Here is a 20,758-nt window from a genome sequence, read left to right as displayed (position 1 = left end):
ATAGTTTCTGGTTCCTGGGATTGCTACCATTCTCAGAGTCTAGTGAGCACATATAAACACCCGCATATTGACACAGGTGCCTTTTTTCCTCTATCCATGCTTGTCTTCTTTTCCATGTCTATCCGTAAAACAAACCCAAAGGGCCCAATCATTTTCCTGTTGCTGACAAGTTCTGCAGAGCAGGCCGTGCTTTGAGGGCCAGTGCAATTCACTCATAGGAAATGACAAAGAAGAAAGTAGGGCGTCCAGAAGGAGGGACAGCTGGGTGAAAACAGGACTGGGCTGGGCATCAGGACACCTGGGGGTCTAGTTTCATCTTCGTGCCTAACTAGCTGTGTGACTTCTCAGAGAATAAGGGGGGGAGGGGTGTAATGAAAGATTAAAAGCGGCAGCTTTAGAATCCTACAGCCCTGGGTCCAAATCACATTCTGATTGAACGACTGTGGGCAAGTTACTTAACTCCTCAAGCCCCGTGTTATCTGCACGATGTGGAGAAGACCTGCCGTACTGGGTGGGCAGAGTGATTAACTGACCTCCTGTGTATGAAGGGTCTTAACACCACCTGCTCACTTTTCAGCCCAGAGAAAAATGACCAAGATAGTGAGAGGCTTAGAAAACATCATGTGAGGAAGCCCTGAGGGAAGGGGGAAGTTCATCTTTCTCTCAACAAAGCAGACTCAGGGAGAACATGAACGCTGTCTTGCTTTCAGACTGTTGTGATGTCATGGGGCTGTCAGAACAATTTGCTTCTCTTCTGAAAACCTCATCATGTGAGAGTCACTACTTAAGTTTTCCTTCCCTTCCTTGAGGCCCGCAGGCTTTGGTACAGCAGCAGCCATCTGGGAAAGGAGAAGGTGCAGAGAGAGTTGGGGGAACGAATGCTGCTGTTAACCAGACTTTAACCTGGGTTTGGTTGGCAGAATGTTGGAGATTAGGCCTGCAAGCCTAGCTCTTCTCTTTGCTGCTGTCAAAAGCAAACACCAACTGTTTGAGGCCTTTTGGACAGCTGACAAAGAGAAGAGTATAGGCTTTTACAGATGTGGCATAGCAGGGCTGACACATGCAAAATATTTTGTTTGCTTTCTTCCAGTTTCAGTGAAATACAATTGACATACAGTACTGTATAAGTTGAAGGTGTACAGCATAACGATTTGACTTAAATACACCATGAAGTGATTATCACAGTAAGTAGTGAACATCCATCACCTCATGTAGATACAAAATTAAAGAAATAGAAAAAGTGTTCTTCCTTGTGATGAGAACTCTTAGGATTCACTCTCTTAACAACTTGCATATTTAACACCCAGCAGTGTTAATTATAATTGTCAGGTTGTACATTACCTCCTTAGTATTTATTTATCTTGTAACTGGAAGTTTGTACCTTTTGGCTGCCTTCCTCCAATTGCCCCTCTCCCCATCCCCACCTCTGGTAACCATAAATCTCTTTTTCTGTGAACAAAATATTCACATAGCCTTGTTTCCTGACAGTGCTGTGGACAAAGTTTGCTGTTCACATAAACACATTTCTATTAAAAACAACAAAAACATTCTGATTGAGTTTAAACGCATCTGAAGAAACTTTTTATTTTTTTTTTTTGCGGTACGCGGGCCTCTCCCTGCTGTGGCCTCTCCCGTTGCGGAGCACAGGCTCCGGACACGCAGGCTCAGCGGCCACGGCTCACAGGACCAGCCGCTCCGCAGCACGTGGGATCTTCCCGGACCGGGGCACCAACCCGCATTCCCTGCATTGGCAGGTGGACTCTCAACCACTGCGCCACCAGGGAAGCCCTATTACCTTCTTTTTTTTCTGCCCTCCCTTATTGCTGCTGCAGAAATCTTACAGCCCTTGCAAAGCCCGATACAGCCTGACCTATTTCCTTTCTGGCCCGCTCCATCCTTTTCTCCTCCTGGCACACTGGCCTTCCAGCACTGGCTCCCTTGAAGTTTGTTGAACATGTCAAATACACTCCCACCTCAGGACCCTCTGATGCCTGCGTGGCTCGTTCCCTCATCTCTGGCAAGTTTTTGCTCAAATATCATCTTCTCAATGAGACCTACCCTAGCCACTCTCTGTAAAACTCCAATGCCCCTCACCTTATTATTCCCTTCCCAGCTTTGTTTTCCTCCAGAGCTCTTATCACCTTCCCAAAAGTTACATAATTGTTTTTATTTTTTATTTATGTTTTTATTATTTAGTTTGATCATTATCCCCTCCAACTGACATATACACTCTACAAGGACAGGAAGTTTTTAATGTCTTATTCATTAATGTATCTCCAGTGCTTAGAACAGTGTCAGGCACATAATAGGCTCTCTATAAATGTTTGTTGAATGAATGAATGAAATTGACTAGCTCTCATGATAGATATCATCCAGAATATTGGGAGTTGGGGGTCACCTGGTACTGAAGAGGCTTGATTGCCGTCTGAGGGCTTTCCCACGATCTGGCTGGGTAGTAACTCCCCACTACCCAATTAGGAGTCAAGGGTTCGAGCCCTTCACTTCTTTGTAAAATAAGGACATTGCCCTTTGCCTCACCAAATAGGCTATTTTTAGGAAAAACTTAACCCTAGAAGCTTTTACACAGAAGCACTGGTTAGCTTATCGTTCTGTTTGAAGGTGTTGAAACCAGCATTTCTCCCTTTAGGCCCCCCTGCCAATTACCACTGCTGGAAAATTTAAGTTGTTTTTCTCCTTTGTTCTCTTCCTGTCCTCGACTCACTGAACTTAAAAACAATCTCCCATTGAACCTGGGAGGCAGTGTGATGCCTCATGAAGGACATGGTTCCAAGAATGTGGCCTGAATCTATTTCCTTGCCAGCCTTTGAGATCTAAGGAAGTTACTGCACATGAAAGAAAGCTACTGTGCATGAAAGAATTGAGATAGCCATCCCGTGGTGAAGTTGTCTATTTGGATTAGGTTCACTAATTCATTTACTCATTCACTTATTTCTTTTCTTTTTTTAAATTAATTAATTAATTTATATATTTATTTTTGGCTGCATTGGGTCTTCATTGCTGAGCATGGGCTTTCTCTAGTTGCGGTGAGCAGGGACTACTCTGTTGCGGTGCACAGGTTTCTCATTATAGTGGCTTCTCTTGTTGCAGAGCATGGGCTCTAGGCGCGCAGCCTTCAGTAGTTACGGCATCCGGGCTCAGTAGTTGTGGCTTGTGAGCTCTAGAGTGCAGGCTCAGTAGTGTGGTGCACAGGCTTAGTTGCTCCATGGCATGTGGGATCTTTCCAGACCAGGGCTTGAACCCATGTACCCTGCATTGGCAGGTGGATTCTTAACCACTGCGCCACCAGGGAAGTCCCACCTCATCCACTTATTTCTTCACATTGAGAGACTCACAGTCAGATGGGAGAGATGGAGAGCTGACAGATAATTATAACAGTGGAGATACGTAGGTGGAGGAGAAAATTTTTGTGTTAGTCAAGTTCCTGCTACAAAAGTGTTTATTGTATAACAACCCCAAACCTCAGTGGCTTCCAACAAAAAATATTTACTTCTTGCTTCAATACCTACAGACCAGCTAAGGTGGCCCTGCTTCAGGTGGATGAGGTTCTGGTCTGTTCTTGTATCTCTTTTTCTGAGACCCTGACTGAAGAGGCAGTGGCTACCTGGGGCAAGCTCTTCTTGTGGTCTATGGCCAGAGTACAAGAAGCCAAGCCAAACCACACAAGCATATCCACAGACTATACTTGCATCACATTTATAACGTTCCATTGACCAAAGTAAGTCACAGGCCAATCCCCCCTCCAGAAAGATAGGGATGAATACTCTGCTTACTGTAGTGGCAACATGATTGTATAGTTCTGCTTCAGGGAGGAAGTGAAGAGTTAGGAATAATTGAATCTACTACAGCATTTAACTCTGGCTATGGGAGTGAGGGAAGGCTTCCTGGAGGTGGTGACTTTCATCTTGAAGGATGAGTTATTTTTCAAGACAAACAAGCAGGCAGTAACATATGCAAGTGCGTGCAAATTAAAAAAAATATGTGTGAAGTGTTGTCTTAATATTTATTTGAGTCGTCACTGTGGGCAATATGCAAAGAGCTACAGGAAGATAAAATAAAGGTCACCTGAGTACCTGCCTATGAAGTCCAAGCTTCATGGGGGAGATCAGAAAGATACAAAAGAGAAAAGGAAATTATGTAACCAGTACACTCTTATTCAGCTGGATGGGACAAAAGTGTGAACTCAGAAAGGAAGCTAGAATATATTTTTAGCTATTTTTGGTACAGGATGCAAGCTATGCGCTCTTTTATATTCATTATGTCATTTAATCCTGACAACCTGTGAAGGATGTCCTAATGAGAAACTGAGCCTCGGAGTGGTTAGGTAACTTGCCTAACGGTTTGTAGTTAGCAAGTAGTGGTGCGAGTACTTCTTAGTAATTCTGTTTTGCCAAAGAGCAAAGAATTTATTCATAAAAATTACTAGTGTACACACACTGTATTTTCTTAAGTAGGGCTGCTTTAAAATTTACTAAACCCATGTTTTTTAGTGTCTACTGTATATGCAGTACTGTGCTTGTTAAAGGGCCCCGATCCTGGAGTATCTCTGAAGTTCCACCTGGCTGTGGCATTCTGTAGGTCTCATCTTCTCACTGCTCATGGATTTAAAATGCCTCAAAGAAAATAGGATTCTTGCCCATGGTTCTACGCAAAAATGCTCACTTTGAATGTTGAGGAGTTTTGAAATTCTGCCTCTTCCATTCCCCCAGATTATACACACAACACCAGTAAGCGTTCTTTCTCCTTGGAAATGAAGGGAGACAAGCTAGGTGAGTTGCTCCAGGTTGAGCAAAAGTTAGAGGTGGGACTAAGTGGAGAATAACAATTCCTATTGTTGTGCAGATTACCTCTACCCAATACTAATTCTCTTGTCATTACGGAGCACAGATATACTCTAGTGGAATGTCCCTATACAAGAAGTGAGCATTTTTGCAACCATCTCTTCCCTCTGTGGATGGTTAAACATTGACAGGCGTTTTTGTGCACTCTCCATCTTGGCGGTCCGGAATTGAGTTGAAGCATGTTTCATGATCCATTTTCTATTTGCTCAAGAAGCTGGCAGAACTGGTTTCCCTGATCTCAGACGCCATCTCACATGGTCAGTTTTCTATCCCCAGACATGTTTTAAATCTTAAAATAATGAGCAATGCTTGTAGGAACTGCCTCTCACTGTGTGGTGTTTACTGTCTCACGATTCTGCAGGTAGGTGATGCTCAGATGCTGTTGCCTCTCATCAAGTTGACGTTGGACGGAAGGAGAATAAACTGTGCTCAGACTGGTCCAGGAGAGGGCGCGTGAGCAGGAATGCCGCTGTAGGTACAAGTGACCTGTCTGGCAAGGAATGCAGCATCCCGAGAGCCTCTTCTTGACATCATCCCACAGACCACTGCTTCCTCGAGGGAAAGGGCGCTGAGGATTTTGCTATCAGCCACCTAAAACTTTTGCCCAGCCAATAGAAGACTTTTGCTGAAGAACTGAACAAGATATCGTTTCATTTCATTTTTGCATCTTCTGATCATCTGGGCTACAGTAACTGTTGTTTAGCTTTGAGAATTTTAAGCCATATTTGTTTCTGTCATTTTTGTGTACACGTTTCAAAATGATCGACTTAAGCTTCCTGACAGAGGAAGAGCAAGAGGCCATCATGAAGGTTCTGCAGCGGGATGCTGCCCTGAAGAGGGCTGAAGAGGAGAGAGTCAGGTAAGAGGCCGGACAGGTCCTCGGGCATGGGAGGATGGGCAGTCTGTAAGAAGATGGGACACTTTTCTTTCCTCAACCTTAAGTGGTAGTTCCGACTTGGAGCCTGACTTAACGGATTCCAATTTTAAGTTTATTTCTTGGACAGAACTTTCTCCTCCGTATCTCTTTTTTTTTTTTTTTTTTTTTTCCGGTACACGGGCCTCTCACTGTTGTGGCCTCTCCTGTTGTGGAGCACAGGCTCCGGACGCGCAGGCTCAGCGGCCATGGCTCACGGGCCCAGCCGCTCCGCGGCATGTGGGATCTTCCCAGACCGAGGCTCAAACCCGCGTCCCCTGCATCGGCAGGCAGACTCTCAACCACTGCGCCACCAGGGAAGCCCCATATCTCTTAATTTATCCCATAGGACTCCTGCCAGAAATAGTTTTGATTAAAAACCTAACTAAACTCCTTTAAATTGTTAAACACTGGATTAAAAATGAAATAATGTATACAAACACATACATACATCTACTTCTCTCTCTCTCTCTCTATATATATATATACATATTATATAAACACACACATATATATCGACTTTTTAAACTGAATCTACTTAAAAAATGGATCATGTATGAAATTAGAAAAATTTTTTAATTTCTAAACTTTTCAGAAGGAAATAAATTGAGAAGTAGCTCACATTTTTGCACATCTTCAGAAATGTTTGAATTGGTTTCAACAGCAATTGAAATTAGTTCTGACTGAGCCAATTTTTCATTTGTGTTCCATAAGAAGGAGTGGCAACTTTGACACACTATTCACTTTGGGAGGAACCCAAATGTTCCACATCAGCATTTCCACCACTTTCACTCACTTGTGGGGCTGGAGGAGCGTGAGGTCAGAATGCTGAAGAAGTGGGCTTGAGTCCAAGCCCTGCCATCTATTGCCTTTGTAATCTGGGGCCTTGAAGGCAGCGAAAGGTTTCCTGAATGTGAGTCATATTAACTGCATGATCCCCAACCTAGGAGTTATCCAAAAGGAACATAAGGCCTGTTCTTACTTCTTAGGATAGCAGGATCATGAATAATGGAGTTATTTGTGCCCATATTTCGTTATCCATATTTTGACCCTAATTTGAACATGGGTGCTTTATAAAAGAACATGCTGAAATTCACTTCAAGCACTCCAGAGTGTCTAACTATGGCTACTAACAATTCATATATTGATAGTGCTTAACAGATTGCAAGGAGCTTACATGACTTTTATTCCTTCTGAGCTCACAACACTCGTGCAGTTGGGGGTGCAGGGTGGGATGTAATTACACCCACTTGATGTGTGAGGAAATTGACCTTGAGACAGGTCAGGTGACTCACCCAAGCTCATGTAGTCCGTAGGTGTCAGAAGTGAGAACTAAATCCTGGCCCTCAGGTACTCATTCACTAACTCCACCTCCCCTCCCTAAGAAAACTATAGCAGACAGGACATCCTGGGAAGACCGTTAGACCCATTTTAGAAAGAAGGGGAGGGGGCAACACAGAGAAAATATTAGTTGATTTTTCAAGCATACTGGGAAATGGGAATTCCTTTAGTCTCTCGGAAGATAAGATGGAGAAGATGGGAAAGAAAGCAGTGGAGCTGGGATTGCACCGGGTCCTGTCCCTCTTCCTGCCTCAGGATGTGGGGACTCTGAATCCTGGCGAGCTGCGATCTTTGATTCCTCCCACTTACAAGACCTTACGTGTGGTCTGTAATTCTGTTTCCTCTATCTAGCCAGGTTACGAAGAGAGATTCATTCTCCCTCCCTTCTGTATTTACTTGACCCCAGAGATTCCAGGCTGCTGGGTCTTCCCTGTAGTTCTCTGATTCTGTATGAGATGAGTGGAGGTGTTTCTCAGGCATCTACAGTAATTGCTGAAAATATACTTAAAAATTCAAAGTTCTGGGCTTCCCTGGTGGTGCAGTGGTTGAGAGTCTGCCTGCCGATGCAGAGGACACGGGTTCGTGCCCCGGTCCGGGAAGATCCCACATGCTGCGGAGCGGCTGGGCCCGTGAGCCATAGCCGCTGAGCCTGTGCGTCTGGAGCCTGTGCTCCGCAATGGGAGAGGCCACAACGGTGAGAGGCCCGCGTACCGCAAAAAAAAAAAAAAAAAAAATCAAAGTTCTGCCTGGAACTGGGCCTTGTAAGGGGTGTGTGTGTAGCCACTAGCACCAGCCAGTCTACAGCCACAGCAGGAATGCTGTGAGTCCGTTTGTAGCAGGGACTTTGCAGATTCTCCTTCCATGCACTGTTTCTGAGGATGCCTCGGAAGCTGCTGCTGGTGCTGCCCTTGTTTCTTGCTTTTGTAAACTGATAGGAAGAAGGCTTGGGGTGGTGAAAATCTGGTGTGAGTCAAGTCCTGTTTACTGCTACCATTCTGGGGGCCTTCCTAATTAGGCACCAAGCAGCTCATGTGGACTTGGCCACAGGCAGGTCCAGGACTGAGTGACTGTGTGCGGGTGGCACAGATGAGCATGAGGCCCATAGCCTATGGACACTGACAGAGGCCCAACCTGTAACCTGCTCCACACAAAAGGAATGGAGCTCTGGCACCCTTGGTTTTAGGACTGATGGAACCCGGGTTGGTTCTGAGCCTGTCTGCTCCTGGGCTGGTAGAACCATGACTAGGTTTCTGGTCTCGAAAATGCTATTCTATGGGCTTTTACTTTTCAGCCCCATCACCATCCCGCAGCTGTTTGTCTCTAGCTCTTCCATCAGAGTGATAGCCTGACAGCTCTGGAAAGATTTTTGGGGTCCATATCAGTCACTTTACAGATAATGAAGGAAAAGCCCAGAGAGGGGAAGTGACTTTCCCAGGGTCACACAGCTAGTCAGTGCCAAAGCCATGATAAGAAAAGCTCTTGGTCTACTGCTTTTCCTTCTGCCCCATGTTGCACACTGGTATTGCTTTTTCAGAAGAACAGTAAGGGCCCTAGCGTGGACCTTGAGTCAAAACTTAGTGAGTTTGAATCCTGTCCTCACCATTGATCAACTATGGTTCATTAAGCAAGTTACTTGACCTCTCTGAGCCTCAACTCAGAGACTGGGAATGACCCTAGTACCAAACTCAAAGAATTGCAGTCAGGATTAAGTAAGATAATTCTTAATCTTCTTAGCACATAGTAGGTGATTGATACATTTTAATTCCCTTATTCACCACTCCACCTATGCCTCTAAAAAAGGACAGAATTCTCTGGTCAGTGGTCTGATTCCTTAGAAGGAAATTACTCCTAAAACTCTCAAATATTTAACACAATGAAATTTAATCGAGTACTCATTAAGTCTAGGGAACTTCTCTGAACAAATGGAAGGAATTTTAGGGTAATTGAAACATGGTCCCAGTGCTCAAGGAATTTACCATTTAACCATTTAATGGATTATCAATCGCAAATTTAAAATCTCAACCTTGTTTCCCTAACGTGATTTTACAATGCCCCAGTCCTCCTCCGAGTTAGTATATGGCTTTAGAAACATAAATTAGATAATTCTAATATTAGCCTAAGGAAAACATCATTAGAAAGGCAAATCTGCCACTAAAATTCAGACTGCTATTTCAAATGCTAATTCATTACGGGCTTTGGAGTATAACCCTCCTGTAGCCGTGAGGACATTACTAATGGATGATAGCACTGCTGCCCACTAAGACCAGACACTGCCTCAGAGTCCTTTACAATATGGCTGTTGATGAGAGTTGGATTTAAATTGAAATCTGTTTGCCATTCCTGATTTATCCAGTGCTTTGACTTGTTCACATCCAAGCTCTTTCAGGGCACTTTGGAGACGATTTATCCTTTATGCTACCTCCCATCCTGATTTCATGGATGAGAAAATGAGTGTCAAACAGGGAAGCGTCCAGTTCCCAAATCACTCAACCTGTTAATAGTAGAATGTGGGTTTGAACCCAAGGGAATATCTACTGTGGTATCTTGGGGGTTCTGTTAGAAGAAAGCAATTCCAGGTCACTGTCTTTCATGCTGCCTCCTTACCTGTACCACAGTGCTAGGCCCGGTTATTACCATGCTTCACTACCCAGCTTGCTTTCCTAACTACCAGCTGGAGACATTTCACAAACCAGCAGTGAAGCAGACATCAGGATGGATTCTTTTTCTCGCTCCCCGCTGCCTCCTCCCTCTCTGTCCTCCTTTTTTAAAGAAGCACCACCATACATACATAGATGTAACTTTAGTCTCTTAGGGTTTGAAAGTGACACACTCTAGAGGTGGTATTTCCTGTGCTTTGCATCACACTGCCAGCAGGAAATCATTGCCGCTGTGTGTCTGTACACTGCCAGCACCACGTCCCCCATCCCATAAACACACAACCACATCTAGGGTGATGGGCGTTCTTGCAGTAGACACCATCTCAACCACGACCGCATCTTTTTTTTTTTTTTTTTGCGGTACGCGGGCCTGTCACTGCTGTGGCCTCTCCCGTTGCGGAGCACAGGCTCCAGACGCGCAGGCTCAGCGGCCATGGCTCAGGGGCGCAGCCGCTCCGCGGCATGTGAGATCTTCCCGGACTGGGCCACGAACCCGCGTCCCCTGCATCGGCAGGCGGACTCCCAAGCACTGCGCCACCAGGGAAGCCCATGACCACATCTTATGATCCTCAGCTGCTGCCTTAAGGTCTACTTTCTTTTAAACAAAGGCAGTTGTCATTGAAGAACTGCTTTCTAGGACCTCTGATGGCATTTTCTGTGAAAGCAAAGGGGAAGGGAACCAACATTTGTCCAGGGTTGACACTGTACACAGAGCTTCACGTTTTCCCCTTTCATCCGCACAGCAGTGTAGCTGAATCCACTCAACAAGGGGGAGGAAATAGAGTGGAGGAGGTTAAGTGCCCTGTAAGATTGAAACCTTGCTTATGCGACTGCAAAGCCTGTGCTTCCCACGCACTGTGCTGCCTCGCAGCAGACTGTGGGGATCTGTGGTGTGTCCACAGTACAAGTGATGCATGTTTCTTCTTGTTTTCCGCTGTAAAGAACTTTTGCAATTTATTTCATTTTCACGTGTTTGTTTTCAGATTCTCTATCAAAGGTTGAATGCCTTTGTAGAAAGAGTGAAGTGTGATGGCCATCTTAGAAATCAAAATCATGTTTGGCTCTCTCAGGCAGGATGATGGGGCAGTGGAAAGAACGTCGGCTAGGAGTCAGGCTGGCTTCCGGTCCCCGCTCTGTGTGACCTTGGGCAAACCTCTTAAACTCTCTGGGCCTCATTTCATCTATAAAGTGAGGCCATTTGTAACTATCTAAGGTCCATTCAAAACAAACATTCTCTCATTCAAAACAGACATCTTAGAGTACTTTCAAATCTCGTAGTCTAACCATCTTGCCCAGAATATACTGAGAGGTTAAAAAAAAAAATCTGGGAGTGGATCAATCAACCTCTCTGGCCAGTCTGCTGATTCTTATTATGCATAGCTGAGCAGATAATATCGACCAGGTCCTGTCTATGATGTTAGGCCTTTGCCTCATCATGATGAATAGCTAGAAGCTGGGGTGTGCTACGTGAGTACAAGCAGGAAAAATGTTGAACGCAGGATGAAGGGCGCCACTGCTCTTCTGGCTTTCCTCTGAAAATGTTCACACTCTCTCTGCACCGCAGGAGTTGATGTTAGCAGTTAGGGCTGTGGACTACCTTTTTTATGTACAATTCCAAGCATATGCCTGGTATATGATAGGGAATTAATGAACTGTTGAACGAAAAAGTGAACAGATATGGCCTTTACCATACAGAGAAAGCAAGATGGCCATCTTTTGCGGTTGACTGAATTCTTTGTACATCATGGTGAAATTGTGAGGATTAAATGAGATGATGCATGTTAAGTGCCACGCGTGAGGCCCAGTACCGAACACATGCTTTGTATGTATTAGTTGAAAGAATGGGGTGTGACCAGCATGTTCTGCCTGGAGGACCAACTGGACAGTGTCTTCTCTGGGTTGAGTGTTCTTCTGCCTTCACTTCTGCCCAGTGGCAGCCCATGGGTGTTTATTGAGCATCTTCTCTATCCTTAGCTCTCTACTAAGTACAACATGCACGTGTGGAGAGGATGGTAAGGTATAAAAAGTGTGTCAAGAAACTTACCTTTTTCCCACTTCAACTAAATGGTACAACAACGAGAGAATCAAGTGCTAATTTGGTTGGTACAATTAGAGTTCAAGAAAATTGAGAGATCAATATGGGCTGGTAGAGAAGATTTTATTTTATTTTAATTTTTTTATCAAAGTATAGTTGATTTACAATATTATGTTTCATATTATATTAGTACTGCATTGTGATTCAGTATTTTTATAGATTATACTCCATTCAAAGTTATTACAAGATAATGGCTATAATTCCCTTGCTGTACAATATATCCTTGTTGCTTATCTATTTTATACATAGTACTTTATATTTCTTAGTCCCGTACCCCTAATTTGCCCCTCCCCCATTCCCTCTCTCCTTTAGTAACCACCGGTTGGTTTTCTATGCCTGTGAGTCTATTTGTGTTTTGCATGTACATTCATTTGTATTATTTTTTTAGATTCCGCATGTAAGTGATATCATACAGAATTTATCTTTCTCTGTCTGACTTATTTCACTAAGCATAATAGTCTCTAGGTACAGAGAGGATTTTTTTTTTTTTTTTTGCGGTACATGGGCCTCTCACCATTGTGGCCTCTCCCGTTGGGGAGCACAGGCTCCGGACGCGCAGGCTAAGCGGCCATGGCTCACGGGCCCAGCCACTCCGCGGCACGTGGGATCTTTCCGGACCGGGGCACGAACCCGCGTCCCCTGCATCGGCAGGCAGACCCTCAACCACTGTGCCACCAGGGAAGCCCCAGAGAAGATTTTGGCAGCACCACCTACATGGTCGGATTTCTTTTTTTAATCTACACCTTTATAAAACTTGGGCTTTGATGTCATACATATGGGTTCATCTGTAAAATATTCCAAATGACTAAGCTAGAAAAAGAGATTGATTTACCCTAGTAGTGATTATCATGATAGGAGATATATAAATAGCACTTACTGAATTTGAAAGAATTTCCTATTCTTTTGCCACTTTAAAAGAAATGAGCCAGAAACCCAACCTCAATTCTTTGCTGTAACGGCTTTACTATGAAGGGCCATGTGCTTCAATGAGCCCGACTCACATGGTGCGGGCTTACTGTGCACTGAAAGCTTAATGGGATCAGAGGCTTGCAGACAGTCAGTTAGGCAGAAGCAGATCAAGAGTTGCATAAGGACCCTTCCAAAGTGCCTTTCCGTTGAACAACAAAGATAAGTGAATAAATAATCTCATGGAGAGAAGTTGGGAGTTGTTATGCTATGAGGGTTTGTGGTCTTCTTCAACACGATGGTGGCTGATGCCGTATTTCATCATGCTTTTCCCTAATCCACCAAGAGATGAGGTGGCCTGCCTCATTAGGAGGAGGCACTGCCATTGTGATGGAGCGTGGTTCACTTAACCCCAGCAGCGACAGGTTCCCTCTTATCTCTTGTCTTTACTCAGACTAGGTTGGCTGCTGAGCATTTATTTGTTAACTGATTTATTCACTCAACAGTTTCTGGGTATCAGCTCTGTGCCAGGCTCCGTGCTGGATGCTGGTGTTACAAAGGTGTTTATGAGGTAGTCCTTGCCTTCAAGGAGTTTGCAGAGTTCACAGATTAGTGTGTAAGACAGATGTGCAAATAGATCATTGGAACACAGTGTGGTGAGTGCTGTCGTGGAGGAGCCGTGGGAGCACGGAGAAGGGCAAGCCACACGGTGCCCTCAAGGATCAGGGAAGGCTTCCCTGGGGAGGTGCTACCTAGATCTGAGGGATGAGGGGCCACGTGCTGGACAGAGAAGTGAGGGAAAGACATCTGGAAAGAATTCACATTTAATGGTCTCTTACCAGGATCTGGGCACTGTTAGGCACTTTCAGGTAAATACCGCATTTAATCATCCCAGAAGTCCTGCAGAGTAGGTCTTATTTTTGCCTATCTTTATAAACAAGGGGACTGAAGCTTAGAGGGGTTCAGTAACCTGCCAAAGATCACATTTAGGAAGGGTCACAACGGGGAGTTGGACCTAATCTGGGGAGACATCAAAGCCCATAGTCTTTCTGCCACACCTTCCTGCCCTTAATGTCTACAGAGGTCATGTAAGAGCAATGTGGAGATCAGTAAGAGGTCTAGTGTGCTGGCACGTGGGGAAGCATGGGAGCAAGTGCTGGGAAATGAATCTGAACAGGTATCCTGAAGCCAGGTGGTCAGGGACCTCATATGATATCCCTTCACTCCAAAAGCGCTGAATAAACACCCACTGTTTTCCAGACACCAAGAAAAGCTATATTGAGTACAGGCCCTGCCCCTAGGGGCTCACTGTCTAGTCAAGGAGAGCTGGAAGGACTTCTCTTTTCTGGAATTGAACTTGAATGTGGTCCATTTGGGAAGAGAAGGCAAAAAGCTCCACCAGCAGCTCAGGGTGGATTTTTTGCTGTGCTGAAAAGCTAGGCAGTGGTTCCACATAGAAGCGATATCGTATGATGTTTGTTTATCTCTGTCTGACTTACTTCACTCAGTATGACAATCTCTAGGTCCATCCATGTTGCTGCAAATGACACTATTTCGTTCTTTTTATGGCTGAGTAATATTCCATTGCATGTATGTACCACATCTTCTTTATCCATTCCTCTGCTGATGGATATTTAGGCTGCTTCCATGTCCTGGCTATTGTAAATATACACACTACTGTATATAAAAGAGATAACTAATAAGGACCTACTGTATGGCACAGGGAACTCTACTCAATACTCTGTATAACCTATGTGGGATATATGTGTATCTATAACTGAATCACTTTGCTGTGCAGTAGAAACTAACACAACATTTTAAATCAACTATACTCCAGTAAAAATAAAAAAAAATTTAGGCAATGGGAAACCATTAGAAACATTTTATAAGAACCATGACCTCTCTGGTGATTCAGAACCATGAAGTGAAGACACTGTCCCTGTCTGGATTTGATGATGGGCTGTCACAACAAGGTGTGTCCAAGGGTTGTGATTGGACATGTTTGGCGTAGGGTCACTTCTTTCTAGGTAACTGGGGGAGGAGAGGAGTTTCCAGCAGAGAGTGGGACTCTGGCTGGAAAGATCTCTCCAGGCACACTTGGGAGAGAGAAAACGTACTTGCCAGAACCCAGGTAACTGCCCCTCCTGCCTTCCCCGTTCCCAGGTAGGCCTGCGTGCAACCCTCACACACAGCCCTGCCACCACCTTGGGTGTGGCTGCCATACACGTTCTCTGGCTAAAACACTTAGATTGGCTACTTTAGGAAGCGTGCATATTGGCTCGAATGACAGTCTTAAAACCCTCTTGGATTTTTGTGACACGTTACCCTCCAAGAGTTCAAAGTCCCCTTAAGGCTTTTATTCCACTTTATTGTAAGTACAGCTCTATCAAAAAGAAAAGATAGGTTTTTTGATTCTCATTTTATTGACGTGGGTAGAGAGATGCAGAGATTATAAGACTTGTCGTGTAGAACAGTGTTTTCCCCTCACTGTAAATGAGGGAGATTTTAGGAGGGTGGTACTTGGCTTGTTCTTTAGGTTTTAACTTTTCAATGAGCATGAATGACATGGAACACTTAGATGCAGTATCTGCACAAATGGAATTTATGTCTGCCTCCACTCCCCACCCCATATAAATATTATCTTTCCTGATCCCAGCCAGTTGTTGAATTCATTTCTTGTTGAATTCAATTCATTCATAACATTAAGAACCAGGGACCTCATGCACTGTCCCCTACAAGCTTCCAGGAGAGTCTCTGATAAGCTCATTTCAGTGAAATGGCAAGAACTGATGAGCCAGTTATTCACTGAGTGTTTATTAGGTGCCAGGCATGTGCAGAGGTGGTCTGCATGCATTAGCTAATTTAATCCTCATAGCGACCCCGTCAGGTGGGTTACTATTATTAACCCCTTTTTAAAGATGAAGAAACCAAAGCTTAGGGAAGCTTAATATGTCATCTTTCTCTGGGGTATTTACATTTGAACAGTGAACAACAAGCCTGCAGCCAAAGAGTGAATTTGCTCTTGAGAAATTTCAGGCATCATCTGGGGATCGTGGCTTAAATCTTTGAATTTTTAAAAAGTGTTGGCCTTGGCTTCTCTGACCTTTCAGTCAAAGCATACGTTTGTTAGTCATCTGGAAGGTTTGTGGGATCTTGTAAGATATTGAGAACTTCATTCTGGCTGTATGTTTACAGATTTCTTTATGCAGTGTCATAATAAACTCATTGATTTACTGTGGGTTCTTAGCAAAGTAAAGCTTTTTTTTCTTTTGTAGACATTTGCCTGAAAAAATTAAGGATGACCAGCAGCTGAAGAATATGAGTGGCCAATGGTTTTATGAAGCCAAGGCAAAAAGGCACAGAGAGAAAATCCACGGAGCAGATATCATCAGAGCATCCATGAGAAAGAAGAGGCACCAGGGAGCAGGTGAGTTGATTGGGCTAGTACTTTTAGAGCCAGCATTTGTCCTTGGGAGAAGGTGTCCTTGGGAGAGAGGAAGGGTGTCAATCATTTAGGGGTGTGCTTTGCACCATGCATAGTCCTCTAGGTCGTAATCTCCTTGCCCTGGGTTTGGATGGATGAGGGCAGGGCTAAGTGACTTATTGTGGTGAAGAAGGATGAGGGAAGCCCCTTAGATGCCATGTTGAATTGGAGTAGCCTAGACAATTGGGGGTTATAAGGGATCTACCACCTCCTCTTTCTTTGGCTTTTAATTCTGAAAATTCAGAACCTTTTCTCCTGAGTAGGGTGACAGGAAGAGATTAGCCTCCCTGTTCAATGCCCTTGACACCTGGTACTTCTTTAAAAACCAAGTACATCATTTAAGGGACTGTAAAGACAGCATTTTGAGGGCTTCTTTAGAATTCTGTTGAGTTCATCAAATATTAACCGAGTGTCTTCTCTCTAATTAACTCTGCACTAGCCAGTATAAATCTTTATCCCTAAGAACAGCCATTGTCTAGTTCTAGCCTGTACTCAGTAAGGAAAATAGCTGTCACCTCTTCAGTATCTAATATATGATAGGCGTTTAGTCCCTATTATTTCTAATTGTAGTAGCAATCTTGTAAGGTAGGTCTTATTATCCCCATTCTATGTGTGGGGTATGTGAAGTTCAGAGAAGGGAAGTAACTTGCCCGAGGTCATGTAGTTGGCAAATGACAGCTCCGGGATTTCAGTCTTTCGGACTCAGAGCCACGCTCCTTACAGATGAGGGCTGACCTCTTATGATGTGCTATGTATTGCTCACAGCCCTCTTGATTTCCAAAACCACCCAGACCTTCAGAAATCTTGAAGGGTGCAAGTTAGTACTGTGGACTCCGTTTTGCAGCTGAAGAAAATAGACTTATGTGTAAAGAGACCTGTGGATGTGAGTATTTGGAAATTGGGAGCCCTTATGTTGCTTCATCTTCTTAACACTGATGAAAGTATTCCTGGCACTTACTGGCTATGTGGCCTTAGGCAAGTTTCTTGAACCCTTTGATCCTCAATTTCCAAATCTGTAAACTTGGAAAATAGTTGCCTCCTTATAGGATAATGCATGCAAAGGACTCAGCACTATGCCTGGCACTCAGTCATCACTCAGTTGATGCTAATTATCTAAGAGGTTCAGGTAAAGAGTTCTGGGTGTTCAGAGGCAAAAGAGGTTATTTTCTGAAGAGGGATCACAGAGGTTTTAAGGGGGCCCTGGTATCTGAGCTGGCTATTAAGGAAGATATAGAATTGGGATGTCTAGAGGTTGGGGGAGGAGGAGGCGGTGGAGAGGGACATTCCAGAATAGAAGCATTTGTTCCCCTTTGTGTCCCAGAACGCAGCCTCAAGTTGGGCCCATTGTAGCTGTTCAGTAAATGCTTGGTAATGATGGTGTGTCTGTCCCAGTGAGGACTCCCTGCCCTGAGCGTCCCCTGGCCGTACACATTTGGTCCTGACCCCAGTTCAGGTCAGAATCACCCAGGGCAGTCGGAATTTTGCTTTAGTCATCTCTGCACATTTAAAGGTGCACCCATGCTCTCTGGAGACGGTACTTGTAGGGAGGTAACAACATGGGAATCTACTGACTTCTCTCGCAGATGTAATTTTTTTTTAATTACGTGATTTCTTTTATTTTAATTTAATTTATTTATTTGTTTATTTATTTTTGGCTGCGTTGGGTCTTCGTTGCTGAGCGCAGGCTTTCTCTAGTTGCGGCGAGCGGGGGCTCCTCTTCATTGTGGAGCATGGGCTCTAGGCGCATGGGCTTCAGTAGTTGTGGCACGCGGGCTCAGTAGTTGTGGTGCACAGGCTTAGTCGCTCCGCGGCACATGGGATCTTCCTGGACCAGGGCTTGAACCCGTGTCCCCTGCATTGGCAGGTGGATTCTTAACCACTGCGCCACCAGGGAAGTCCTGCATGATTTCTTTTAATTTTCACAAGTGTCTTCTTTTTAAGAAGAGGAATATTAGGCTCATAGAACTCAAAAAACATTCCCTCTGCCTCAGAGCCACTTAGTAATATAACTAGGTCTTGTATACAGGTCTTTGTGTTTTTTTGTTTGTTTGTCTGTTTTTTTGCGGTACGCAGACCTCTCACTGTTGTGGCCTCTCCCGTTGTGGAGCACAGGCTCCAGACGCACAGGCTCAGCGGCCATGGCTCACGGGGCCCAGCCGCACCGCGGCACGTGGGATCTTCCCGGACCAGGGCACGAACCCGTGTCGCCTGCATCGGCAGGCGGACTCTCAACCACTGCGCCACCAGGGAAGCCCAGGTCTTTGTGTTTTGACTCCTCTTGCAGATGCAATTCTGATCCCAAGTGCTCAGATTCATTAGTGACTGCCTGGGCACTCAGAGGAGGCCTGACGTTCAGGTTCCAGCCTTCAGTGATAAGAGCTGATATGAGAGTTGGAGGTCGTGGAGATAAGAGATAGATAACCTTCTTGTCTTTATCGTTTCCTGTTTCAGCTGAGCAGAGTAAGGACAGAGCAAACAGGGCAAAGGAAAGCTGGGTGAATAATGTCAACAAAGATGCTCTCCTCCCCCCAGAGCTAACCGGTGTTGTAGAAGAGCCAGAAGAAGATGTAGCACCTGCAAACCCAAGGTAAGACTGAGCTCATGGGGAGCGCTGCTGCACGTGGGATTCGTGGCTTGGTCCTGCTGTGTGAGTGCAAATGCCAGACAGGTCTCACGGGCATGGGAAGGGGGCATGTACGAGAGAATTCTGGGCCCTGATGTGGACAAAGCCTGCGCAGTACTCTTTCTCAGCTTCCAGAATTTCTAACAGATCTGCATAGTAAATAAAACTAAAATGTTAAGTGGTGATTTCTTCCAGCACCAACAAGAGCTGTTTTTTATTTGTGCTAAGGATATCTCCATAGAGTCAGTGAAGAGATACTCCAAAATGAATGTAGAGGAATAAGTCATTTCAGGAAAGAGATGAATGATGATCAAATTGTAACAGCTTGGTGCAGTAGAAGAAGCTCAAGCACAGGAACCAGGCAGACATGAATTCATATCCTGACTATGCCACTTATTAGCCATTTGACCATGGGCAAGTCATTTAATCTCTCTGAATCTCTTTTCCTAACTATAGATAGGAATCATACTATATAGGAAAGGTTATGGTGAGAATTAGTGGTAACGTATGTGGAATACCTGGCACATGGCAGGCACTCAATAGATGTCTCTTAAGGATGCAGGTTGTCCTCAATATTTCAGTCTTGATTTTTTGTGTTTTCCATACATTTTTATCATCTGGCCAATCAAAACGTACATTTGTACAGTACATGGTTCCTGTGATATAGCTGATTATGGGGTTTCGTTGCCACAGACCTTTTGGAACCATGATGATTTGCTTTTAGGTATTTAAGGATCTTCCCATTGGTGTCTGTCCCTTGGCAGTATAGTTGTTACCCTTTGGTGGGAGAGCAGTTGCATTTTATCTCTACTTCTTCAGTGAAGACAACTCAATTCAGAGTCTCCAACTGGAATGAAGTCAATGAATTTGCTGGTGGGACAGTCAGTGATCCAGGATCCAAGGCTGAGGTACCTGGGGAATAGGGATGTTTCCAACATAATTTACAGGTGAGGGAGAGGGTCTATACTGTAGGCACCAACAGGCATTTCAGAGTCAAATATAAGTAAAGTTATGTCACATGCATGATGGAGTACTGATTCTATTGTTTCCCATTATTTATCCATTTCCCTTTTGGAGAGGACTTGCTTTGTTTTCCTGGGTGGTAGGTGGCACTATTTCCCCTCTAGGATGATTTGTAATGTTCTCTTATGTCTGTAGAGGCCATGTCGGCTAGAGGTTGAAACACCTTAACAGTAGCTGTGAATTGACTCTGTGACCTTGCACTAGAAGTGACTTAACTTCCTGGGCCGTTGTTTCCTTGGCTGTAAAATGGGAATGAAATAGTTTGCTAGCAGGATTGTTGAGACTCTAATTAGCTAGTACATGTAGAATTCCTAACACATAGTTCATAGCGCATAGTAGTTGCTTAATGAATGGAAGTGTGGGCTCTCACATACATACAGGTATTTCAGGGAGCTCAGGAAAGGATGTGAGAACACGTTACCTCTTTCTGCTTGTGCCTCCCCATGTTCCAGCTGCCTGCAACTTCCCTAATGGGATGAAGGCCTGCCTTCCTTCCATACAGCAAGAGGACACCTTAAACATTAGAAACTCTGGGTGTGAGAACACAGGCATTTAGATTCCCCTTCAAGGAACTGAGAGCAGCTCCTAAGAGCTGGGTTTGATGGGGACACCAGAGCACTGACTGACTGAGGGAAGAGGTGGACAAGAGAAGATTTGAGGGTGTCAGACACAAACTTAGCTCATTGTACTCTTTTATCTGGGTCAGACTTCCTGTCCTTCTCCCAGGACCTCATTTCATCTCAAAGGACCTAAGGGACCGAGGTGTCACTGCCCTTAGAGCATATAGTGTCCACATTTGCATCTCCATTGTTTGCTACATTTCTCGCGTGACCTCAGAAGAGTCTTTCAGGTTTCAT

At 44.6% G+C, this 20,758-nt stretch overlaps 1 protein-coding gene across 4 annotated transcripts in view; it reads left to right on the top strand.

Moving 5' to 3' along the window:
- SYTL2 (synaptotagmin like 2) overlaps positions 1–20,758 on the top strand; it is a 98,004-nt gene that overhangs the window by 36,677 nt on the left and 40,569 nt on the right. For all 4 annotated transcript variants that reach the window (XM_022594008.2, XM_089914169.1, XM_022594013.3 and 1 more), the window contains exons 2-4: positions 5,221–5,718; positions 16,047–16,198; positions 18,707–18,842. In XM_022594008.2, the coding sequence (XP_022449716.2) occupies positions 5,618–5,718; positions 16,047–16,198; positions 18,707–18,842 (389 nt within the window). In that variant the 5' untranslated portion in view covers positions 5,221–5,617. The remainder of the gene's footprint in view (positions 1–5,220; positions 5,719–16,046; positions 16,199–18,706; positions 18,843–20,758) is intronic.

This window comes from Delphinapterus leucas, chromosome 7 (genome assembly GCF_059928025.1).
Source record: "Delphinapterus leucas isolate spDelLeu-1000000601 "Yukka" chromosome 7, BTC_Dleu_Yukka2, whole genome shotgun sequence".
Classification (NCBI taxonomy): domain Eukaryota; kingdom Metazoa; phylum Chordata; class Mammalia; order Artiodactyla; family Monodontidae; genus Delphinapterus; species Delphinapterus leucas.
This window is presented reverse-complemented; position numbering and strand designations above follow the sequence as displayed.